This window comes from Leucoraja erinacea, chromosome 3 (assembly GCF_028641065.1).
Source record: "Leucoraja erinacea ecotype New England chromosome 3, Leri_hhj_1, whole genome shotgun sequence".
In the NCBI taxonomy this organism is placed as follows: domain Eukaryota; kingdom Metazoa; phylum Chordata; class Chondrichthyes; order Rajiformes; family Rajidae; genus Leucoraja; species Leucoraja erinaceus.
In genome coordinates this window covers 30,894,290-30,921,786 of record NC_073379.1, presented here as the reverse complement: position 1 = coordinate 30,921,786, position 27,497 = coordinate 30,894,290, and the positions used below count along the sequence as shown (strand labels likewise).

Sequence of the window (27,497 nt, the reverse complement as noted above, 5' to 3'; positions counted from 1 at the left end):
CTGTTCTTTCTCTAAAGCCTCATAATTTTCCTGAAAATATGATCAAAACTGCCAGTGCACTCCACATGTAATATAGCCAATGTTCTGTGCAAGAGTAACATATCTTTAATGCTAAGTTCATGAGTTGTGTATAGGAACAGCAGGGCTCAAAGAGCTGTTTCATTTCTGCTCTGCCTCTGCCCATGGAAGAATGCTTCTTTCATCCTTGTCTTCCGCACCAGGTGATCGATGTGATCAGACATGCAACGCACATTAGGACACGCTGAAAGAGAAGCGACCTGCTGTGCTGCAGATTTGCTGTATTATTATGGAAATTGGATTCAACTGTAGCAACTCGATCAATGACATTCAATGTCATTTTTCCCCACAAAACCTGCAATGTTGTTGGAGGTCTTTGAATTCAGAATGTGTTACGTGGCTTTGGAGTACACAAGATGGGATATCAATATCTGAGAGGTATTTGGCCCTTGTCCTCCTTGTAGAATTTACACAGTATTTCCTCAATCCATGTTAGCCTAATATGAATGAGTATTCAGAACACCCTGCAGTGAAGACTCCACACTATCGCACCAAAAAAAGTCTAAAAATGTTGACTTTCTTCTTAAATTCAGATTTTGCACCTACTCTAAAATGCTTTTGACTTTCAAAAAAATCTCTCAGTTTTCATGACTTTAATCTCTGGCATTTGTCTTTTTGGTCTTTTTTCCAAGTTCGGGGGAAACTTTTTTTTCAATTTCTTACCTTGCCGGAGATGCAATTGTTTTCTGGGTCATATCTCCAGTCTAACATTATGGAGCTGGAGTCCTTGCTTGGAACTGAATTTGAGCCCCACCACCTGGTGTGGACTTGCCATCGGAGCCGATTCCTTGCCAGGGATCGATGCTCCAACCACGGCCTGCGGACTGTAACATCAAGAACACGCATCGTTGGGAGACTACAACGATGCAGAAGGTTTGATTAACCCAACCCGAGGTAGATCGCCCGGCGGGGGGGGGGAACTGAGATCCCCCCCTCCGATGCAGGCTTGATTGCCCTGACGAGGAGGCCCGCTGGCGGCTACGGGAGTAAGTTTGTCCCGTCAACGGAAGGTTAGAGGCCCCCGACCGCTGGAGGACAAAGAAGGGAAGAGATTAAACTTTTTATCGCCTTCCATCACAGTGAGGAATGTGGAGGAGTCACTGTGGTGGATGTTTATGTTAAAATGGATTTTGTGTGTTCTTGTGCTTTTTATTAATATGACTGATTGACAAATCAAATTTCTCGTGCGTTGTAAAACATTCTTGGCTAATAAAGTAAGTATGAGTATGAGTATGAATTAGACTTTAATAAAGCTAAGAAATTAAACTTAGCTTAGCTTTAAATACTAAACTCGTCAAAGAGATTGTAGTTTCCCTCTTCCCTCACTCCCTTCCATCGCTGGGCTGCTCTGAAATTCACCCACCTTTCACAGACTTTACAGTTTTCTGCCAGTGGCATTCTTAAACTAGGTTTCAGAAATTAGAGGGAATACTTCTCCATGAGTGACAAGGTGCAAATGGGATCTGCAGAAATCTTTTAACTACACCAAAATCAAAATTCAGTTTTATGAAATGACCAATATGTTCAAAAATTCTTGTAAAACTACTCATCAGCTCTGAAATATATTTTTTTTGCTCCCAGGCTCCCTTTTTTCCAGCTATTTTTCATTGACATCTAAACTAATGTTAAATGACAGGGAACTAAATGGTGATAGTCTATATGATTAAATAAATAGAAATACTATGACATGCCCTCCTGCCATTGACTTTCAATCATTCCTGGATTAAAATAATATAATTCAGGATGCCTGACAAATAATTGATAAGTGATAAATTGTTGCATTTCTCATTCCTGGCAGAGTGTATTCTTCAGCCTTCAGTGATGATATGGAAGTTTGAAGCATCTGTCAGCAACTTGAGATATGTTCAAAATTGATGCAAACACTCAAATGTCTGAGTGATTCCTAAGGCACCATTTCGAGGTGGTGTACACACTACAGACTCTGACAGGGGGCCCACAGCCTCTTGTGCTAGTACCACCTCATTGAAAGAGTGAACTTATTTCTCCGCTCTGCTTTTCCCCTATAATCCTGCAAATGTTTCCTGTTCTGCCCAATTTGCTGTGAGAGTATCTGTGAATTCACTTCAGGCACTCCTTTCTGGAACAGATTTCAGATCAGAACAACTTGATGAATAATGCACGGTCTCATATTCACTTTACTAGTTCTATTCAACAATCATCTTCAATAGTTATTCCTGGAATCTAACAATTTTGTAGCACCTATTGGATCATAATGAACTTCACAAACCTCAAGGAATGAAACTCGGAGGACCTGAATTAGAATTTATAAGGAATGAATGGAAGGTGAAGTAAATTGAATAGATTAACACAAACTCAGGTAGAAAAAATGTTTCACTTTACAATGATCATTTACAGTGTTTGAACACTGCTGTGAAGCACTACGGCTGGTGGGCTGGCAGTTGACTCACGGCTAATCCTTGAAATTCCTTTTCAAGCAGTGCGCAAGGCCACCAAATTCAAATGCAGTTTCCTACCACTGCAAGCAGGATGCAAAGCCACCGAATTCGGGTGCAGTTTCCTATCACTTCAAACAGGGTGCAAGGCCACCGAATTAAAGTGCAGTTTCCGACCACTTCAAGCAGGGTGCAAGGCCACCAAATTCAAGTGCAGTTTCATGCCACTTCAAGCAGGGTGCAAGGCCACCAAATTCAAGAGCAGTCTCATAACATTTCAAGCAGGGTACAAGGCCACAAATTCAAATGCACTCATACCATTTCAAGCAAAGTGAAACCACCATAAAACCACACAAAACACCACACTCACAGTTCAGTAGACATTCAGTGTGTTCAGTTGATTCACAGCTCAGACAGAGTCGTGACCTCTCCCTCCCCCATCTTGCAGAGACTGAGCCACACCCACACTTCCGGATTTTATAATCCCTCCCCCCTCCCACCGGAAGGGGCGTTGCCTTCATGGCGTAATTGACAGAAGCGAGGTTCTCAACATTTTTTAAACATTAATAACACTTTTATTTTTCATTGATGGGACAAATCCTCTGCACCTGATGAGCGGAGAGGGACTTAGTAAGATGGCCATAATTCACAGTTGTAAGTGGTAGCGTTTTATCTAACATCAATATAAAGTGCAAACAGGAAGTTGTGAAGTTTAGACACCATTTGCTGAGCTTTATTTCAAAGCAACCACCACCAACAACCATTTGCTGAGCTTTATATCAAATCAACCACCGCCAACGACCATTTGCTGAGCTTTATTTCAAAGCCACCACCACCAACAACCATTTGTTGAGCTTTATTTCAAAGCAACCACATTTTCATTTTCAAACCACATTAAGGGCACTCAAGGTCAGTAAAGCCGCAATCACATTTTAGTAGACATGTGTTCAGTGTTATTCAAGCTCAGACTGAGACGTTACCCTCTCGCTCGCCCATCTTGCTGAGACTGACTGAAGCACTTAACACTTCTGGGTTTTATAGTCCGCCTGTAAGGGGCGTGGTCTTCAGGAGAGAGAATCTCAACATTTTTTAAACACTAATAACTCTTTTATTTTTCATTGATGGTAAAACTCCTCTTGTCCTGCACAGCAGAGGGAGACTCTGAGTAAGATGGCCAAAAATCACAGCCGTAAGTGGCAGCCATTTTTCTAAAATCAATATACAGAACCACAGGTAGTGGTCAAGATCAGACTTTTAGTAATATAGATAAATGGTTGACATGGACTCTGTGGGCTCAAGGTCATAATTTTTGGTGTTATATCTCTCCATGACTCCATAACTCAATACCAAACTAATAGATCTGCTATGCTTTATTTTATACTTCCAGAACCAAACTTAATTCAGTTACCTACATTTTTACCCACATTTACCTACTTACATACCAACCTACAAACTTATCTACCTATTTAAAATTGTTTCTAAGATCCATATTCAAATCATTTTCAAGTATACTATGTTCAATAGCAGATACGTTGATAAGAAATAACAAATTCACTGAGAAAAAACTGTACCCACATTCTCCACATCAAGTTGGTTCCCTTGAGCAAAACATAATAAAGGTTTCAGTTTTTTATCACAAAACAGCACTCAGAATAATGGAGGAGATTCCCATGACACAGTTGACTTGACACAATTTTTCTTTCACAATCCTTATTTTATCTAGAAACAGTATTCTTTCAGAATAAACCAATCCAGTGGAAATGTGCAGGAGGAGATGGCAGCTGGTTCACTTAGCTGGTGGGTGGTTTTAATGAGCCAGCAGCAGAGTGTTGGCATGTGTCCTCTTTTATAGAGCTTAGCCTAAAATGTAACAGCAGGGAACTCAGATCAAAGATTCCCTAGTTTGATCTCAAAAAGCTTTTGAAGGAGTAAAGATCTTTCTCCTGTTTTTGGTCGGGTGTTTGAAGAATCAGTTACTTCCCTCACGTATGCTACAGACAGATCTGACAAAGGTCTTTTGAACTGGAAAATGACGTGTTCTAAATATCTAAACCTGCAAACTTTATTTAATGTGGTAGGAAATGGCTGGTGTATTGAAGTGTACAGTAAGTCAATTTCCAATGAACCTAATATTCTGAAAATTCAAATTTGGAAAAGCAAATATTTTCACATTACCATTATAACCATATAACAATAACCATATAATAATTACAGCACAGAAACAGGCCATCTCAGCCCTTCACACGTGCCGAACACTTATTTTCCCCTAGTCCCATCTACCTGCACTCAGACCATAACCCTCCATTCCTTTCCCATCCATATACCTATCCAATTTATTTTTAAATGATAAAATCGAACCTACCTCCACCACATCCACTGGAAGTTCATTCCACACAGCTACCACTCTCTGAGTAAAGAAGTTCCCCCTCGTATTACCACGTATTACCTCGTATTACTTCTCTGAGTAAAGAAGTTCCCCCTCGTATTATCATCCTCCACGATAATCCTCAACACTGGTGCACCACAAGGGTGTGTTCTCAGCCCCCTACTACGATGCCTATACACTCATGATCCTGCAGCCAATTACCAACCCAACTCAATTTACAAGTTCGCAGACAACACCACCGATGTGTTTCGGATATCAAATAATGATGAGACGGAGTACAGGATGGAGATTAAAACCTTGCAACCTAGTGCCTAAACAACAGCCTTTCCCTCCGCAAGACAAAAGAGATAATGATTTATTTCAGGAAGCGAAGCAGTACAGATACTGATGGCGCAGAAGTAGAAATGGTTGACAGCTTCAAGTTCATAGGAGTAAATATCACCCACAATTGTTCCTGGACCAACCATATTGAAGAAATGGACAAGAAACACATCAATGCCTCTATTTCCTTAGAAGGCTTCAGAGGTTCAGTATGTCACCAACTTCTACAGAGGCACCGTAGAAAACATGTTTATCAGGATGCATCACAGCTTGGTTTGGGAGCAGCTTCATCCTAGACTGCATGAAATTGCAGAGTTGTGGAAGTAGCCCAGACCAAACTCGCAACCATGGACTCTTTATCAACATTTCACGCTGCATTGGCAAGGTCACCAGCACAATCAAGGACCAGTCTCACCCCAGTCATTCCCTCTTCTCCCCTCTCCCATAAGGCTACAGGTACTGAAGTTTGAAAATGCATACCTTCAGATTCAGGGACAGTTTATTCCCAGCTGTTGTCAGGCAATTGAACCTTCCTCTCACCAGCTAGAGTGCAGCCCTGACCTCCCATCTACTGTGCCTCATTGGAGACATTTGAACTATCTTTAATCTGACTTTAACTTGCACTAAATAATATATCCTTTATCTTGTATCTGTACACAGTGAAATGCTCGATTGGAATCACATATAGTATTTTCTTTGACTGGATAGCATTCAACAGAAAATCTTTCCACTGTACCTTGGTACACGTGACAATAATAAACTAAACTAAACATCAGATCATTAATGAAATCAATTGATTTGGAATATTGAAATTTCTGCAAATGTGGTCCTCTATAAGTGTTTGTAAGACAGCAACGCACCAGAAGTATGATCGGGTAAGGGGAAGTCACAGGGTTGGGCATTGGTTGGAAACATTGTCACTTTTCATCATAATATTAGGACATGATTTGTTTAAAAAAAATTATAATAAATATCTTTGATAAGCTGCCTTATTTACTTATGCACAGTGCCTCCTTATTATGCTTAATTAATCATCCATTTTTTTATTTCGCGTCAGTGCCTGAACTGCCTGTGGTGATGCACTAACCCTTTATATTATGTTTATGGTTGTCTGCTCAGCTACTGCATCTTTATGTGCCATCCATTACGTTGTAATTACTATTTTTCCCTTGTTTTCCCCACATGCTCCCATGTAAATGTAGACTTCCAGCTGTGATGCATATTTAAAAAAAACTGAGATATCTCTTCACTTTGTGACTGCAAAGACAAAAACATTTCTGTTTACTGTTAATTATTATTCTCTCTTTATAGGATGAAAAAAATCAGGTGTTGATCTCAAATGTGTGGCTGCAAATGGTAAGAATATTATCCATTTCATTTTATTGCCCCATGGAGGTTGATGCAGATGTTTTACTAAAGAGAGGAAGAATAAAACTAAGAGATCCCACGCAGCTAAATAGCCACTGCATTACTTGAAAATAATATAATGAAATCTTTAACTCTTTGAGACAGCTCAGTGGTAGAGTTGCTGTCGTACAGCAGTGGAGACCCGGGTTCGACACAACTACAGGTGCTGTCTGTACAGAGTTTATGCATTCTCCCTGAGACCGCATGGGTTTTCTCCGAAATCTTCGGTTTCCTACCACACTTCAAAGAAGTGTAGGTTAATTGGCTTGGTATAAGTGTAAAATTGTCCCTAGTGTGTGTAGGATAGTGTTAACATGTGCAGGTATCACTGGCTAGTGCGGACTCGGTGGGCTGAAGGACCTGTTTCTGTGCTGTATCTCTAAACTAAACTAAATTAAACTAAATGGTTATGGGTCAATCTAAAAGATTCAAAGGTTATTTAAACAGTGGATACCTAAATAATCAGCAAGGTGCAGCAATTAAGATTACCAGCAGGATATTGAACTACATAGCTGAAGCAGTAAATCAGAGAAAAAGTATAGATCTGAGCGAAAGTATAGATCAAACCACAACCATTTATATGAACCTACATCCAGTTTTACTAAACTGTAAGCCCATTCCAGTGCTGACTATAGTATGAAATTGTGAAGAGAATTACCAATAAGTTACGAGTAAGCCCCAGTGATACCCAAAGTCCAATAAACAAGCCATCTGGGAAATATTCTTACAGTGGTACATTATTTCTCAAGGTGCAAACTTAACTCATTTAAATAATTGCTTAAAATACGAATGGTGGAGGATCTATCAGACAGTGTTTCAAAGCTATCTGAAGATACTTATGGAATAAACGGCAAGTGTTGTTTAACATGGAAAGTAATCAATCCGAGGTATAAACCTTAAAACGGTCGAGGGAGTGAGAAACACTTTGAACTCGCAAAGAAAGAATTGGATTTTGCAAAGGAAGAGAAAGTGAGGATTGGAATCTCACTGGATGGATAAACAGAAAGAAGCAGGTCAGAGCCACAGAGGTGCACAACACAGAAATAGCCTCTTCCAACAAGCTCATCCACAATGTCTGTCTATACTAATCCCATTGCCCACATTAGGCCTAAATACCTCTACTTCTTTCACATCCATGTACCCATTTAAATGCCTCGTCAACTTTCCAATTGTTTTTGCCTCTCCCATCTCCTCTGGCTCCATGTAATCAACAACCTCATTGTGAAACACGACCCCTTCAGATCTCCATCACATTCCTCCCCTCTCAACTTCAACCTGTGGACTTTAGTTTTTAGACTCCCCCCCCTTACTCCCCTACCCCCCCCCCCCCCCCCCCCCCCCCCCAGGAAAATAAATGACGATCTATCTTATTTATGCCTCTCAGAATTTATAGACCTCAATAAGGTCACCCCTCAGTCTCCTCTAGATCCAGTCTATCCAATCTCTCCTTGTAACTAAAGCCTGCTGTTACCTCCTCTCAGTCCTCCTTGGCCAATCTCCCAGTTGCCGAACATTTTAACTCCCCTTCCCATTCCCATACTGACCTTTCTATCCTGGGCCTCCTCCACAGTCAGAGTGATGCCACACGCAAATTGGAGGAACATCACATTATATTTCGCTTGGTCAGCTTACAACCCAGCGGTAGGAATATTGATTTCTCTAATTTCAACTAACCCTTGCATCCCCTCTCTCTCCAGCCCTCCCCCACCCTAGTCATTGTACTAGTTTCACTGTCATCCTGCTGAGCTTCACTGTTTGTATTACTCGTAGCCACCTTTCCCACAGCCAACAATGGACCATTGTGGGCTCCACCTTTCCTAAATTATCATTGCTGGTTTTGATCTGTCTTTTTGTATATCTTTCATCAAATTGTTCCATGTACCTTTTCATATCTCTCAGTTCCCTCTCCCCTGACTCTGTCTGAAGAAGGGTCTAGACCCTATTCCTTTTCTGAGATGTTGCCGGACGTGCTGAGTTACTCCAGCTTTTTGTATTTACCTTGAATATCTGCAAATGCATTGCCTCACAGTTGGCTGGATTAATTTCCATTTGCCACTGCTCCACCCAGCTGTCCAACTGATTTATGTCCCTTTGTAAATTACACAATCTTCTTAACTATTTACAACTCCACCAATTTTCGTGATATCAGCAAATTTATTCATCAGACCACTTGCATTTTCATGCAAATCATTTATATACTTGACAAACAACAAATGTCCTTGCACCAATCCCTTCAGATTACCATTAATTATAGACTTGCAGTCAGTGAACAACTCCCCACAGCAATTCTCTGCCTTCCATCACCAAGTTAATTTTAGATTCAGTTTGCTCACACGTGTTAGGCCCCATACGCTGTAACCTTCAGGACTAGTCTACCATGCAGGACATTATTAGAAGTTTTGTTAAACTCCATGTCTACCTCATCCTGCCTTTATCAATATCCACAATTGTTATCATCTTGTATACAGGAGTCACAAGGCATCACTAAATGATATCACTCAGGTAAATAACACGGTCGCTCCATCGCAATGTTCTCCAAAGGATGTAGTTCCAGTGGGTTTCCCATATGTTGCTTAAGGAACTAAAACTACAGTGGTGTAGGCAAGCAAAAATACATGAAATAAAAAGAGAATGTGCTGGAAACACTTCGGTTCGACAGGAAGCTTGAGATAACATTTGAGGTTGATGATCCTTCATCAAAACCGCGAAGGTGGGAAGATAAGTTGTACATTGTATTAGGAGAAGGAGGAGGGATGGATGGATATGAAAATGGATAGGGTGTGCCCAGGATTAGACAGGTGATCCCAATGTTTACAGAGCCAACTGGTTAATAGGTTCATAAGTGAGATTCGAGGGAGAGAAACCAAACAGGAGGACAGGTTCCATTAGCAAACAACAGACGCACAACCCCGAGGCAGCCTTCATTGTTGCGGGTGACTTCAATCACTCCAACCTGAAGACTGTACTCCCCAAATTCCACCAACATGTATCCTTCCCCACTAGAGTAGACAAGACACTGGACAAAGTCTACACCAATATGGCTGAAGCTTACAAAGCCATCCCCCTCCCCCACCTTGGTCAGTCTGATCACGTCTCATTGTTCCTGCTCCCTAAGTACTCCCCACTCATCAGACGGGTTAAACCAACTGTAAGGACAGTTAAAGTCTGGTCAGAGGAAGCGGACTTCACACTTCAGCAGTGTTTTGGAAACACTGACTGGAAGGCGTTTGCAGCCCAGGCCACCCTTGACTCTCACACGGACATTGATTCCTATACATCCTCTGTTCTGGACTTTATAAACTCCACCATCAATAGTGTCACCTCCCTCAAACAGGTGACCATATACCCGAATCAGAAGCCATGGATGAACAGCGAGGTCAGGCTACTGCTGAAAGCACGGGACACCGCTTTCAGGTCAGGCGATGCTCGAGCCTACAGTTCATCCAGGGCTAACCTGAAGAGGGGCATCAGGAAGGCCAAGCACTGCCATAAGCTCAGGATTGAGGAGCACTTCAACAACAACTCCGACCCCCGACGCATGTGGCAAGGCATCCAGGCCATCACGGACTACAGACCCTCCAACATCACCCCCACATCCAGCGACGCCTCCTTCCTTGAGGAGCTGAATCGCTTCTATGGCCGCTTCGACAGGGACAATCTAGAGACAGCCATCAAGGCTGTGCTACCTGCCGATCACCAACCCCTCACACTCACCCCCTACGACGTGTACGTGGCACTGCGTAGGACTAATGCACGTAAGGCTGTTGGCCCTGACGGCATCCCCGGGCGCGTGCTCAGTGCCTGTGCTGCGCAGCTGACAGACGTCTGGACTGACATCTTCAACCTGTCACTTGCCCAAGCAGTTGTCCCCACTTGCCTTAAAGCCACCTCCATCGTGCCAGTGCCAAAACACTCCACTGCGGCAAGCCTCAACGACTTCCGCCCAGTTGCACTTCCCCCCATCATCACCAAGTGCTTCGAGAGGCTGGTCCTGGCACACCTCAAAAGCTGCCTACCCCCCACACTGGATCCCTATCAGTTTGCCTACCGCAAGAACAGGAGTACGGAGGATGCCATCTCAACGGCACTTCACTCCGCCCTCTCCCACCTTGACAACAGAGACACTTATGTAAGAATGCTGTTCATCGATTACAGCTCAGCATTCAACACCATTATTCCATCAAAACTGATCACCAAACTCGGTAACCTGGGCATCGACCCTTCCCTCTGCAACTGGATACTGGACTTTCTAACCAACAGACCCCAGTCTGTGAGGTTAGACAAGCACACCTCTTCAACTCTCACCCTGAACACCGGCGTTCCTCAGGGCTGTGTGCTGAGCCCCCTCCTCTACTCCCTCTTCACCTATGACTGCACACCTGTACATGGTACTAACACCATCATCAAGTATGCAGATGATACAACGGTGATTGGCCTCATCAGCAACAATGATGAGCTGGCCTACAGGGAGGAGGTCCAGCACTTAGCAGCATGGTGCGCTGACAACAACCTGGCCCTTAACTCCAAGAAGACCAAGGAGCTCATTGTAGACTTCAGGAAGTCCAGAGGCGGCACGCACACCCCCATCCACATTAACGGGACGGAGGTGGAACGTGTTTCTAGCTTCAGGTTCCTGGGAGTCAACATCTCCGATGACCTCTCTTGGACCCACAATACCTCTACTCTGATCAAGAAGGCTCATCAGCGTCTCTTCTTCCTGAGAAGACTGAAGAAGGTCCATCTGTCTCCTCAGATCCTGGTGAACTTCTACCGCTGCACCATCGAGAGCATCCTTACCAACTGCATCACAGTATGGTATGGCAACTGCTCTGTCTCCGACCGGAAGGCATTGCAGAGGGTGGTGAAAATTGCCCAACGCATCACCGGTTCCACGCTCCCCTCCATTGAGTCTGTCCAAAGCAAGCGCTGTCTGCGGAGGGCGCTCAGCATCGCCAAGGACTGCTCTCACCCCAACCATGGACTGTTTACCCTCCTACCATCCGGGAGGCGCTACAGGTCTCTCCGTTGCCGAACCAGCAGGTCGAGGAACAGCTTCTTTCCGGCGGCTGTCACTCTACTAAACAACGTACCTCGGTGACTGCCAATCACCCCCCCCCGGGTGTGTGTCACCTCCCTCAAACAGGTGCAGGAGTAGGCCCCCCCCCCCCGGACACTTATTATTTATTTTTTTTATTCAAAATCGTTTGCTATGTCGCTCTTCAAAGGAGATGCTAAATGCATTTCGTTGTCTCTGTACTGTACACTGACAATGACAATTAAAATTGAATCTTGAATCTGAGGTTAAAGTTGTGAAATGTGGGTTAGAGACACTGATGGAAATTGAAATTAAAAGGAGCATGTTGGAAGTCCCCAGCAGATCTGGGGATAGAAAAAATAGCTAATATAACAGATGGATAGCTTTGCAGCAGCTCTAGCCAAATCCAATAAAGCAGAAAAGGTAAGTTACCTGAAATTGTTTAATTTAATATTGAGTCTAAATTCAACATGCTTTATGGAAAGCTGCAATTATAGATGTTACCAGACATACCCCACAATCTCATCAACATTTTAATAAACTAATTGGTGGGCTCCGCAATGAACAGGTACACAGATAGGAACATTTTCAAGGGATATGGGTCAAACACAGGCAAATGGCTTAGATGGATTTGGTAGACAAGGATGAATTGGGTCGAAGGGTCCGCTTCCGTGCTGTACTATTCTGTGATTTCCTACTATGACTTTAAACCCTCCTTCAGCGAACAGGTTATGATCTTCCATGCTGGTGTATGAGCTGCAGATTCCAGAAATTGCTGGTCAATTTAGCCTCAAAATTGCAAATTAGAAATTAAAAATCCTGCAAAGCCATATTGTTTTAATAGTGACAATCAACATTGGCATAAGTGCAGTCACTAGCAATTTCTGGTAGGCTGAATACAGGTATTTTTAATAAATAATACTTTAAGAAATAAACATCATCAGTAAACATCGGAACAAACCGCACAACTGCACATAAATGCAGAATGTGGAAACTAGTTAGTGACTTATTTTAACTCCTTAGTTATTGCATAGTGAAATGTGTTTATTGTGTGAATATTCACATGTGAAGTGTTTGAGACCACATTAGAAGAAAAAATTGCCATGTTTGAGTATTCAAAATCAATGCACATGACTAATATAGACCACAGTTTATAGTGGACAACCCTGTCTCCGAATGCACTCAGCTGTTGTGAACACAAAAGTCATTAAATTGTTGAATCTCACAGAACTATCATTTGCCGTGTTGTGTCTCTTTTAAAAGAGCTACCCAGTTCATCTCAGTCACCTACTTTTCCCCACAAATGAGCATTGTTCAACCCCATGTCTGATTCATTTATCAATGAATTCACATTTCAGCCCTTGCATTTTACATCATTGAAATGTTCTGCGCACTGCTTCAATTGACAATTATCTTTAGCTGACCCTCTCTCCAGTGGAAATTATTTCTCTCGCATTACTCTGTTAAAACTATAATTAAAACCACTCTTAATTTTCACTGCTGGAAAGAGAACAAACTCAATTTCTATAATGCCTCCACATATCCTGGCAAATGTCCTCTGCATCCTTTAACCATATTGATGTAATTTCTAAGATGTCAAATCTAAGGTTAGTTGCAGTACAATATGAGTACTTTATAGCAATTCCGAGTGGCCCTCGTGGGAGCTTCATACTAAAGTATAACAGGGGCAAAGACTATTTTCAGCATTTGGAGGAGTGCAATGGGTTAACAATTACCTACTCGAGCACCAACCACAATAAAATTCAATCTGTGATTCACGTGATGCAAGGAAAGTCCTCTTCTTAGATAGACACAAAAAGCTGGAGTAACTCACCGGGTTAGACAGCATCTCTGTAGAAAAGGAATAGGTAACGTTTTGGATCAAGACCTGTCCGTCCTGCTGAGTTACTCCAACATTTTGTGTTTACCTTCAGTTTAACCCACATCTGCAGTTCCTTCTGATATGTCCCCTCCTTTGCAGAGTTCCTTTCATCAATCAGGCAGAATGATCCTGGAGGGATGAGTCCAGATATTGGTGGGAATTGGGATGGGGTTTGGTTTACGATCTGAATCAGGTGCTGGGGTGGTAGTGAATGAGTGTTGGGATTGAGCTAATGGAGTATTGTGAGCCCCAAGAGGAAACCATAATTCAAATTAAGATGTTAACTGGATGACTATTTCTACTTCAAATGAGTGCCCATAGCCCAGGGACTGCCCAGCCAGCTTTCCTTTAGTTTGAGGCTTGAGAAGGCACATCTGTCATGAAGACTTGCTTCCACACGATGAGCGCATACCGAGTGCCAGCAATGAATGTGCAGCTGAACGTCACAGAGATGGTGTCATTGGACTATATTCATTGGAACACAAGAGGATGAGGGGTGATAAGATCACAATAGGGGAACAGATAGTATAAATGCACAGAGTCTTTTACCCAGAATAGGGGAATCAAGAATAAGGAGACATAGGTTTAAGGTGAGAGGGGAAAGATTTAATAGAAACCTGAGGGTCAACTTTTTCATACACAGGGTATGGGTATATGGAATGAGCTCTCAGTGGAGGTAGTTGAGACAGGTACTATTATAAAATTAAAAAAAACATTTGGACAGGTACATGAATGGGAAAGGTTTAAAGGGACATGGGGCATATGCAGGCGGGAAGGACTATTGTAGATGGGGCAATTTGGTCATCATGGGCAAGTTGGACTGAGGGCCTGTTTCCGTGCTAGATATCTCTATGAATCCAGCTTCTAGTTTGAGTGTGCAACTCTGTATTAATCTGTATGTCTTCAATGATGTACATAATGCTTTAGTAAACTCCATTGGTGCTTCAACCTATTATGCTGAAAGGTCACCATCCTTGAAGCAGGTGCGGTGGTGCAGTAGTTGCTGCCACATTTTCATAGGCAAACTGGATCTATCATGATCGTGGACGCTCTTTGTGTGGCATTTGATCATGACAATGTGTGTTTCCCCCAGATTTAGTTTAGTTTAGTTTAGTTTAGTTTAGAGGTACCGTGTGGAAACAGGCCCTTCGGCCCACCGAGTCCGCACCAACCAGCGATCCCCAGCGATACCCTACATTGACACTACTATGCACACACGAGGGACAATTTTACATTTATATCAAGCCAATTAATCTGCAAACCTGTACATCTTTGGACGTGTGAGAGGAAACTGAATATCTCTGAGAAAAACCCACGGGGTCACGGGAGAACATACAAACTTCATACAGACTGCACCTGTAGTCTGGATCAAACCCACATCTCTGGCACTGAAAGTGCTGTAAGGCTGTACCGCTGTGCCACCGTGCAGCCCCTTTAGTTTAGGTGTATTAGTTTATTGCCTATCTCAAAGGCAGGTAGATAAATTAACTACTGTGAGTAGCCAACCTGCAAAATAATCAAAGGATGGCAAGCTGGAGAGGGTACAGAGAAGATCAGTCTGAAGAAGGTTTTTGGCCCGAAACGTTGCCTATTTCCTTCGCTCCATAGATGCTGCTGCACCCGCTGAGTTTCTCCAGCATTTTTGTGGGAAACTTTTGAATCTCTCCCTGCACTGGAGACCCGACCTTTTCTCGTCGGGTCTCAGCTGTCGTTGGGGCCGCAACGAGGAGCGGCCTCCAACAGGAAGAAGCCGGGGACTCAGGTGCCGACTCACCTCACCGTCGCGGAGCTGGCCGAGACCGGAGCGGGTGGAGCGGTGGAGGAGCGTTGCCGCTGCCGCTGCTGCTGCTGCTGCTGAGTCGGAGGCTGCTGCTGCGGGTCTGCGGACGGCGGCGCCGGGAGCCCGCGGCTCCCTGGGGGGAGACCGCTTTTCGGGGCTCCTGCAACGGCGACTTCTCCCGCCCGAGTTGCGGGGTCGAAGAGCTCCTGGAGCGGGGCTTAGCACCACTGCCCCGCGCGGCTTGGAATGCGGGACTTTGCGAGCGCACACCGGGGGCTCCAACATCAAGACCCGGTGTGCGACCTCGCACCACCCGGCGTGGCTTTAATGGCCGCGGGACAATCGCCATCGCCAGCCGGGGGCTTTGACTTTGACTCTGACATCGGGGGGGAGAGAGTGCAGTGGAGAGATAAGTTTATTTGGCCTTCCATCACAGCTATGTGATGGATGTTTATGTAAAATGTAATTATGTTGTGTCTGGGGTCTATTTGTGTGTAATGTATGGCTGCAGAAACGGCATTTCATTTGGACCTCCAGGGGTCCAAATGACAATTAAATATACTCTTGACTCTTGACTCTTGAGAGAGAGTTGAGATGGAAAACAAAGAGAAAAGGGTGGAAAGGAAAGGAATAACAATTGGCAATATTGAATTTGTACAGCTGTTTTTACAAGATGTTATTTTTATTTTGTTACGTGTACAGATATTATAACATGTATATTACATTATCTAGCATTGGACAGACTGCTATTTGAAGTGGAATATTACTGAATATGGTGGCATTCGAACAGTACGCTTTCCTTCAGATCATGTGTGGGTCCCGGATATTCTCCTGTACAACAGGTGAGATGATTTACCTTTGCCCAGTGTAATAATTACCTCTCTCTGGATGTTCAACAGCATATTGCCTGGCAATTCATCCCCAAAGGCAACAGTGCAGGGATTTGACCTGTTACTGTGTGGTGTTTATTGAGGATGGTCTGTAAGTTGTTCTTAACAAATCCAGGGCATTGCATTCTAAAAAATAAATCCTGCATCTTGTATGTTGTACTCGTATGTACAAATGTATTTACTATTAATACAGATAAATTGTTGCATAGTGTAACTGATGCACGGTACTGTTGATGGGAAAATCGGAATGAGTGGGATAACATAAATGTGAGCGTTTGTCGGCACTGGGCCTGTACTCGCTAGAGTTTGGAAGGATAAGGGGGGGCCTCATTGAAACTTATCGAATAGTGAAAGGCTTGGATAGAGTGGTTGTGGAGAGATTAGGACTAGAGGTCATAGCTTCAGAAATAAAGGACATTCCTTTAGGAAAGCGATGAGGAGGAATTTCTTCAGTCAGAGTTAAGATGTTCTTAAAATACAAAACACATTATTCATTGTTAATATGTAGGGTAACATGGCAATGAATGTGCTTGTCAAGATTAAGAACAGAAAATGTTGAAAGTGCAGCACCTATGGAGTGCGAAACAGGGTTAACATTTCAGGACTGTTACATAGAAACATAGAAACATAGAAAATAGGTGCAGGAGTAGGCCATTCGGCCCTTCGAGCCTGCACCACCATTCAATATGATCATGGCTGATCATCCAACATCCGACTGTTGATATTCTAAACTGTCATCCTTCTGAAATATGTGCTCTGTTACTCTGTTCACTGATAGTTCCTGAACTATAGGGTGTTTCTACTGTTTTTATTGCAGATTTCAACATCTGCAGTATTGTACTGTTGTGTTACATAGCCTTTTTCTGGGACACACTGTCATGATGTATGATGACACTTCGTCGATAAATTGCGAAATTTTTTGCATCATAAAAATATAGCTAGATGTTTTCCGATGTTTGTTGTAACTTCTATTCTGAATCAAATCCATATTGCAATATGCTTACCCCAATTTGCACAGTCTGCTTTGACAGAAAATTATGGTTTCATTCAATTATTTTTGCTCTCACTTCATGCCCTGTTCAGTGTCTTTGAGAAAACATCTTTTTCTTGACATAGTCTCTGAAGTTAGACAAAATCTATGCTCTGATTATCTGATTAAATTTTCTGATCGAGAGACATGCTGGAACTACTTTAGGAGGATTAAATAAATCTGGCAAGGAGATGTAACCTAAAGTGCTGGTGTATCAAATGAGATAGTTAAAGTGAGTAAATCTTGTAGGCAAGACAACCAAGGGTAGGGACAGGGATTGAGAAAGGTCTGATAGACTAACCATTTATTTTAATGCAATAGCCTAATAAGTTAAACAGATTAACTCAGGGCATAGATTGGCACATGAGATTATGATATTACAGCCATGGCAGAAAATAGTTGAGGGATGAACAGAATTATCAGTCCAAATTTCAGTGTACTGTGGCCACCGGCATAATAGAGGTGGAGTAAGTGAGGAGGGGAGTTGCTATATTGACTGGGGAAAGCATAACTGCAGTACTAGAGAGGGCATTCATTCCAAGTGAAATGTCCAGTGAGGTTATGTATGATACGATAGAACTCTAATTATCCCATGAGCGAAGTTGATCTGCCAACAGTCATAAAAAACACAAAATACATGAAACATTAAATTAAAGTGACGAGTGGAAAGGCTTGGGGGATGTGCCAAGATTTGGGAGGGTGGGGGGGGGAGGGAGGGGAGCCAGTCAGTCTCAGTCTACCCCACGACAGAAGGGGGAGGAGTTCTAAAGTTTGATAGCCACGGGGAAGAAGGATCTCCTGTGGCGTCCTGTCATGCATCTTGGTGGAACCAGTCTGTTGCTGAGGGTACTCCTCAGGTTGACCAGTGTGCCGTAAAGGGGGTGAGCTGTATATGTGGGTAGAACTTCAAAATAAGAAGGGGATGATCACTTTGATGGGTTTCTATTATAGGCCCCCAATAGTCAGCTGAAATTAGAGGAGCAAATATATAGGACATCAACCCAATTCCTTTCTCTCTACAGATGCGATTCAGCCTGATGAGTTCCTCCAGCAGTTTTATTTTTCTCTCTCTCCAGATTATACCATCTGCAGTCTCTTATGTCTGCATGATTCAAACCCATTGTGGCCAGCTATACGAGAGACTGCATCATGGGAATTACATTATCCTGAAACAGTTCCTTCATTTGTACGGTGTCAGAAAACATCTGAATCAGGAATTCTGATATCTGGAAAAATAGGACCAAATCCAGTATAACTTAGAGTGAATGGTTTTGCATTTATATCATGCATTTGAGAATTGTAAAGCATATCCTTGTGGAATGCATTTGAACAGATGACAATGTTGTAGCAAACTATGTATAATGACATTCCATACAGTAATTTAATAATTTATATCTGTTAACAAAGGATACTAAAGTTATGATCAGGAAAAATAAGGAAATGTATGTGGCATAGGAAATTAGTATCAGGCACGTTATTTGCAGTTGAAGGGGAAATATGAGAGAACTTAAGAATATAATTAAGACAAGTTAAAGGGGGCAAGAAATTACATTGGAGGATCCTTGAACCTATCGTAAGTATATCAAAAGCACGAGGAAAGCAAAGAATATGGGAGGTCCCTCGGGTATAAAAATGGAAATCCCTGTGTACAGCCAGGGAATATGAATACATCTCATCAGTATTGATGACTTTATACCTTTTATATGGTGGTGCAGAGGTAGAGTTGCTGCCTTACAGCGCCAGGGACCCGGGTTCGATCCTGACTATGGGATGCTTGTCACTACAGAGTTTGTACGTTCTCCCCATGACCTGCGTGGGTTTTCTCCGAGATCTTTGGTTTCCTCCCACACTCCAAAGACTTGCAGGTTTGTAGGTTAATTGGATTGGTAAAATTGTAAATTGTCCCTAGTGTGTGTAGGGTAATGTTGATGTGCGGGGATCGCTGGTCGACGTGAGCTCCGTAGACCGAAGGGCCTGTTTCTGCACTGTATCTCTAAACTAAACTAAACTAAAGTATTCACCAGGGAGAAGGATGTGGAGCTTGGAAAGTTAAGGGGATGGTATCCTGATATTCTGTAGAAGGAGGAAGTGTTGGAAATATAGGCGTATTAAGGACTGAGGGGATTCATCCCAAGGTGTTAAAGGAAGCAAGGGAAGAGAATGGTGGTATCTGTCAGAGATGTTTGCATCTTTGTTAGTTCTGGGTGAGGCGGCAGAACATAGGGCCATAGCTAATATTGTCATCCGTTCAAAAACGATGATAAAAACAACCTCAAAACTCCAGGCTCATGGACCTTGCATTAGTGATAGGGAAGTTGTTGGAAAAGATTCAAAGGGGTAGGATTTCTGTTCACTTGGGATGGAATGGATTTATTAGGAGGAGATTGACCTGGGGAGATCCTGTCAGACAAATCTGATTTTCTTTAGAGGGTGATAACTCAAAATTGATGAAGGAAGGTCACTAGAAAATCTCAACTTAGAACAGAAGCTGTTTGAAACACAAAATAAATCAGGCATTTGGTCCCGCTGTGTTTCCAGAACCTTCTGTTTTTATTTGAGATCTGTAGCATCTGCAGTTGTCAAGATTTTTCTCAAACAGTAATCAATCAATGTTCTTTAAACCCAGGGATATGGGCAGCTCAGCAACTCTCTCTTCTCCCCTCTCCCATCAGGCAAGTGTGAAATGTACACCTCCAGATTCAGAGAAAGGTTCCTCCCAGCTGTTATCACGCAATTTAACCATCCTACCAACAACTAGAGAACAGTCCTGAGCTGCTATCTACCTCATTGGAGACCCTCAGACTATCTTTAATCAGAATTTATTGGACATGTAGTGCACTACACATTATTCCCTTCATCATGTATCTGTGCACTGTGGATGGGTCAATTATAATTGTGCATTGTTTTTCCACTGGCTGCAACAAAAGCTTTTCACTGTACACTTAACAATAAACTAAACTGAACGTCCTGACTGAATATATCAACAAAGGCAATAATTAGCAACCTCGGTGACATTATTGGAAAATACCACAAGTTAGGCGTACTTCTCATTCCAGGCGAATTCTTGGAACCCATGGAAAAGTTGACACATCAGTGCAGAGACAAGCAATGTTGCAATATTATGCAGTCATGTTAATGGACAACCCTGTGCCAATGTCTTGCTCTGCATACCAGCACAAATGAAGCACAGTATATAAACAAATCCACGAGATATATTTTTATCTGTTGAACAAATGGTAGATTTGACCAAAGCAGCGATATAATGAATAGTATAAACTGGGTGATAGCATGCTTGATACTTACAACAGCAAACTTATTATTGACTAATTTATCTTGCATAAATTACTTAATTTATGAATTAATTAGGAGAATTTCTGTTAGCTATCAGTTGTTATGATCAAAAATAGATTCACTGAAGGATGCGAATAAATTAAACAGCATTTTTCGAATGGGATACAATCAGAAAATATTCAGCATGTTAGACAGCATCTGAGTGCTAATATTTCTGATCAAATACTTTTTATCACAGTTGAGAATGAGAGAAAACAGGATGATTTTAAATTGCAGAGATGGTGGGGGAGAGATGGATAAGACAAAGTGAATATCTCTGAGGGAGACCTTTGTTGCTGTTGTGATTAAAAAATGTGGTAATGACAATATTATAGCATGGGATATTTGAATGAAGGATCATAACGTTCTCTTGCTATAGGTGCTGCTAGATTCCTTCAATGTTGGATTGATAGTTGAACTGGAGGGAAAGGTTAGGCAGGTAGACCACCTTGATGCTTGATCATATAGCTGGTAGTGACACAAAGGCCCGTGTGATCTTTGGATGCTTATATTTTATTACAAAAACATACTTGGTCCTGCAATATCACATGGGGAAAGGAACCTTCCTTCCCTTTTCAGTCTTATGTATGTGAATATAGCTCTATTAAGCGATCTGCTGATAATATTCATGACAGCATCTTAAACCGGTTCCATTTTATCAGCACGGCTAGTTGTTGGCATTGAAGAGGGTAGTGACAGCATTCCATGCAATTCCAAAACAAACCCTCCTTTAAAATGTGTAAATGTCAAGGGAACATCAATGTTAAACAACATCTGGCTAGAGGAACTGTGGCAGTATATATCTTTACCCCATCAGAACAGAAGAAGAATATTGACAAAAAGAAAATTAGAAAAATCAGTCTCCCATCAACAAGATTAATAATAAGCCAGAGAAAAGAAATAACTCAGATGCAGGAAAAATGCAAATTTTAGTCAAAATTTGTTGCAGCAATATAAATGTGTTTAAAATTCCCTGAAGGTGATAGTCTCCTTTTATGAGAAATTCTATTTTTGCATCAAATAGGTCCGAGGCTATCTAACAGGTAAGGCAGCAGATATTGAAAGAATTAACTTGATTCAGGAAAAATAGGTATGGCACCACCGAAGCAGAATTGCTGTACAGATTTGCATCATTAAGTGCTGACTTGACTTTCAATGCATTGGTGTCAGCAAAACATGCTGGTAGTTCCCAGTGTAAAATAATTTAATTATCTGTATGATGAAGCATGGTGCTGCTTAAAATGAAAACACATTATTGCATACAGTTCCCTTAGGATATTAACTTTGTAAACACACTGAAGGGAATAAATTCTACCAAAATTCTAATGTATTTTAGAGGATGAAGAAAAGGTACAGTATACCAGAATGATGCCTGGATTAGAAGATATCAGGTGTGAGGAGAGGTCCAACTTGGATTATTTTCTCTTTTGTGTGTTAGTGGTTCAGAGGAGACTTCATAGATATATACAAAATTATGAAAGGCACAGAAAGGATAGACACTCAGAGTATTTTTCCCAGAGTGGAAATGTCAATGACTAGAGAGCATAACTTTAAGCACAAAGGTCAAATTTGAAAGGAGATGTCCAGGGCAATTTTTTTTTATACACAGAGTGTTGCAGATGCCTGGAATGCCATGCATGGCGTGGTGGTGGAAGCAGGCATTATAGTGCCATTGAATTGAGTAATTTAGATGTTCAAGAACGAACTGCAGATGCTGGAAGATCGAAGGTACACAAAATTGCTGGAGAAACTCAGCGGGTGCATCAGCATCTATGGAGCGAAGGAAATGGGCGACGTTTCGGGCAGAAACCCTTCTTCAGACTGATCACAGATTGTGTGCAGGCAGAGTTGGTTAATTTAACTTGGAATCATGCTCGAATAGACATTGTGGACCAAGGAGTCTGCTTGGTCCTGTACTGTTCTATATTCTATGTACCAGAAATGGATTTCCTCCCTGCCTTTTGCTTGGTTTATTCACACCCAAGTGCAAACATTTCCCTGCAAAATATGAGCAATTTTGTCCTGAAATTGCAGACAATGGTTTGCTGATGGTTTTTGGAATGTAGAGTGAAAAATACTGGAGACCTCAGCAGGTCAGGCAGCATTTGTGGAAGAAATGTACAGGCGATGTCTCGAGTCACGATCTTATTTTAAACTGATTGGTGTAGAGGAAAGAAAGCTGGAAAAGACAGATGGAGCCAGGACAAAGCCTGCAAGTGATAGGTGGATGCAGATGGGGGGGGGGGGGGGGGGGGGGTTGATTGGAAGATGAGTGGAATAAGTGAAAAGGAGACAAAAGGGTGTTAGATAAGTAGAGAAAATGAGTGAATTGTAAAGCAGGGAGGATGGATATGGGTAGAAGCGGACAGAGGGAGGGAAAAATGGCAGGTTAAAGGGAAATGGGGAACTCGGGTATAGGGTGATTTCACTAAAGGTCACTGGAGCGTAGATCCGCACCCACGTGACCAAAATTCTCAAGTGGAGGACACTCGAGGGTTCGGTACATGTTAGTGGATGGGAAAAAACGCATTTTCCCACCCGTTAAAAACATAGAAAACGGCGAGGTTGTGAGCTGCAATTTACTGTGCCAGTCAGGGTGACCGTGAGGCACAGCTACCTAGATTTACAGGGGAAAAAAAAGATAGCAAGTAAGGTAAATTCAAGAGGGAACTGAAGGTGCCAAACCGGCGGAAATGAACAGCCGACATTTGCCGTGGATATTTACAGGTCCAAAATATCGGGAATTATCGCGTTTGCTCGCTGAATTTCATCAAAAGTAAGGCATTATTAACTTACTTTTGATGAAATTCAGCGAGCAAACGCGATAATTCCCGATATTTTGGACCTGTAAATATCCACGGCAAATGTCGGCTGTTCATTTCCGCCGGTTTGGCACCTTCAGTTCCCTCTTGAATTTACCTTACTTGCTATCTTTTTTTTCCCCTGTAAATCTAGGTAGCTGTGCCTCACGGTCACCCCGACTGGCACAGTAAATTGCAGCTCACAACCTCGCCGTTTTCTATGTTTTTAACGGGTGGGAAAATGCGTTTTTTCCCATCCACTAACATGTACCGAACCCTCGAGTGTCCTCCACTTGAGAATTTTGGTCACGTGGGTGCGGATCTACGCTCCAGTGACCTTTAGTGAAATCACCCTATTGGAAATGAATGTAAGAAAGAGGGGAAAGAAACAGGATGGCTGATGGGGTGGGAAATAGTCAAATAAATTGGTGTGGGGTGACCACTGGCAGGAGTGATGGGGTAGGGGGGTCAGTTGAAATGGGAGAATTTACAATTTGTACCATAAGGTTGTAGGCGACTGAAGTGGAATATGAGGTGCGGTTCCTCCAGTTTGTGTGGCCTCACTGTGGCAATGGAGGAGGCCAAGGACAGGAAGGTCAGTATGGGAATGGGAAGGGAAGTTAAAATGTTTAGCAACCAGAAATCCTACAAGTCTTGGTGAGTGAGTGCAGGTGTTAATCGACACGGTCACTCATTCTACTCTTGGTTTCGACAACGTAAAGAAGGCCACATTGTGAGACCAAAAAACATTGCCTGTCCATTGTCTGAACCGTAGAGTTCCTCCAACTGTTTGCTTCTTGCTAACGACCCCAGCATCTGCAGTTTCTGCTGTTTTTGGAATGCGCTTCTGTATTACATATGGAAATCAGCATGGAGGCAAGATATTAACAGTTAGTTTAGTTTATTGTCATGTGTACCAAGGTACAGTGATAAGCTTTAGTTGCATGCTATCCAGTCAGCAGAAAGAAAATACATGATTACAATCAAGCCATTTATAGTGATTAGACACATGATAAGCGAATAACTTTTAGTGCATTCATATAGATAATGTTACAACATTTTGGCATTTTAAAAATCAAGTCTGCAATTCATCCCATCAGATAAGGCTCAAAAATAAGTTTAATTTGACACCTAATTCACATTCATATCTTCAGTATTAAAAAAGTTATGGCCATTTTCATATTCGGAAATTAGCATCTTGTTCCTTATTGCTTTTCCATTGATTTAGCACCAAAGCTGTGATCGAGGACAGTCAAAAGCCCATAACTTTCTTAAAAATTGAGGGAACTGAATGAAATTTTTCAGTTATTGTAGATTGAAGCATTCTGAAACAAATATAAAACATCTTACTTTGATGAAATGAAATTAAAGCATATAATTAGTTAATTATCTAATTGTAGCTAATTCCAAAATTTTCCGTTGTGACGGAAATAGTAATAAACACCCAGACTGCCTTGAAAATTCAAAAATGTGATATTCTCAAGATCATAACTTTAATATTATTGTATAATATGCTGTATGTCCGTAACAGATAGGTAAATAAATTATAATTTCTAGCAATAGACCAAGTCCTTATGGAGAAGATCAGTTGCTAGCTGGTACATTGGCATATCATAATCAGTAGCATCATCATACTCCTCAGATTGTAACCAATAAGCTACTCAGTACACCTTATTTTTCATCAACTTTTCAATTTTGGCATTGTAAACTACTGTTTTTTGCTCTTCAAACCACGCATGACATGCCTTTCTGCCCACTACTTTCCCATTAAGAATGTCCTGTAGATTCCATTTTTTAAGAAAAGGATTTTTTTTTTTTTAATAGCCTAAGTATCCAAATAACAAACTAATCCCATTCACACAAGAATTCACAATATAACATGATTTTTAAATCTCACTGTCATGAACATATGCCAGATGGAAGGAATTTAATGTTTAATTCCCATAAATTAATCCAGAAACATCCACTCAAAATATAATCAAAATTATTGTTTTTCGCACAATACATGTGACTCAAACTGTTGTGAATATTTAGTTTAAAAATAATGATCATGGAGAGAGAATAACACAAAATATAGACAATCTAGACTGCTTAGAACATGATTGTCCAAATAAAATTAGCATTTTAATCATCTTGCGAGTGGGTTTTTCTGGAACGCAATTGATTGGAACGTTGCATTTGCGATGAATTTGAACTTCATATCGGCAGGAAAAACACTGGTGGTTCGTATGAGACCCAAATAACATTTTCGCAATGTAAAATTAGATTAAAGCCATCCCAAGAAGCAAGATTATATGTAAAATATATGATTTACCCTTTGTTTTGTCCCATTCTTGCGATCTGTCACGTTGTAGGCGTTGAGGGCATTCAAAGTCGCTTTTTATTTTAATCCAAATATTAAATTGTCCAGCAAATTTTTTTTTTTTATTTACCGGGAAGGAAGTCCGATCGAATTTTCTTCATCAGCTAGCAGCCCGAGGAAGTTTGCCTCCGACAGGCAGTACCATTTTAATCCCGCCACCCCCCCCCCCCCCCCCCCCCCAAAGGCGCACACGGCCAGTGGCAGAACTGCAGTACCGCTGAAGGTAAGTATTGTAATATCGCTAATTAATGTGATTAGGTTTGGTTATAGAAGCATCATTAAATTTCAATTATTATTTCAAAAGAACACAAAAATAAAATTAGCATACGCTGTAACTCCAGAATAAATTTGGATAATGCTGGAATCAACTGTTCAAGCAAGATCTGTGGCGAGTGGGACTGTGTTTAAATTTATGACCAATGACCTTCATCATAGTAGGGAATTGCATATCCTAGTTAGCGGAATAACATCTGAAGACATGATGAGTGAAGAACAGGTAACTGCATTGTAATTTTATAAATTCTTGCAAGATAGTTGCAAAGAACAGTTTTTAAAAACATGTTTCTTGAGAGAGTAAGGTATTCTTATATATTACCTGAAGATAATGAAGTTGTGAGGTAAAAGTGTCATTTGCTGAGTTAGAAAATGTGTGGCAGCACAGTGACACAACGGTAGAGTTACTGCCTTACAGCACCAGAGAGCAGGGTTTGATTCTGTCTCTGGGTGCAGTCTGTTTGGAGTTTGCACGTTCTCCCTGTGACCGCATGGGTTTTCTCCGGGTGCTCCGGTTTCCTTCCACATTCCAAAGCCATACAAGTTTATAGGTTAATTAGCTTCTGTAAATTGCCCCTACTGTGTTGGATGTAAAACTGTGATAATATAAAACTAGTGTATGGGTGATTGTTAGCCGGCATTGGTGGGCTGACGGACCTGATTCCACGCTGTATCTCTAAACTAATAAAAACTAAACCTCTAAAATAAAACAAGTGCCAAAATTGAAGAGTCAAATTGCCAGGAGTATGTATATGAAATATGACATTGGATAAAGGATAGTAGATTTCAGTAAAAGCAATGAACATTATCATATTAATTACATTGGAAAACACAAATGAAGAAAATCGGTAAATTAATGTTAAATAGTACAGTATATGAAGGTCAGGAATAGTTACCAGGATAGGCAAGGACATTGTATCAAAATAAAAGATGCTTGATATACTCAGGAAGCTAAAGAGCATCTTTGAAAAGAGAAACAGTTAACATTTCAGTTGGGCTACCACATAAAATTATTTGAACTGGGGGGAAAATTGAACTAAGTTGCAGCTTTGTTAGATGAGTGAAGAAATAAGTATGAAAATTCAAGCGGGAAGATTGGCATATAAATAGAGACAATGAAGAACAGTCAGTATAATGAAATCAGGTTACTATATCGGAATTCATCCTGGATTCGAACTCAATTTACATCACACCTGATTAGGAAAATTATTAAATTAGGTATGATTAGAATTGGAAGCAAATTCAGTAGAACTAAGATCTATAGATCTGCAGAACCCTGTCCACCTTATTCCAGGGTGTTTTGTAAAAACGGAAGAGTGAAAGCAAGAGGGTGGGTTATGGTTGCACCCAAGGCTTGTTCATGTCTGGATTATTACAAAGCTTTGGAAGTTGGTCATGGCTCTGCTACATAAAGCTGGTCCACAGGCAGGAACTGTGAAAAAACGTAACTAGACCTTTGGGAAAGATATGAGGTGGCGGAGAGCCTCAGCAGGTTTTGATGTTGTTTC

The 27,497-nt window shown here is 41.6% G+C and overlaps 1 protein-coding gene across 1 annotated transcript in view; it reads left to right on the top strand.

Annotated features, from left to right (window-relative positions):
• The window catches only part of chrna8 (cholinergic receptor, nicotinic, alpha 8), a 272,432-nt gene that overhangs the window by 145,351 nt on the left and 99,584 nt on the right, over window positions 1-27,497 (top strand). The window contains exons 3-4 of the mRNA XM_055632392.1: window positions 6,511-6,555; window positions 16,036-16,145. Coding sequence (XP_055488367.1) covers window positions 6,511-6,555; window positions 16,036-16,145 — 155 coding nt within the window. The remainder of the gene's footprint in view (window positions 1-6,510; window positions 6,556-16,035; window positions 16,146-27,497) is intronic.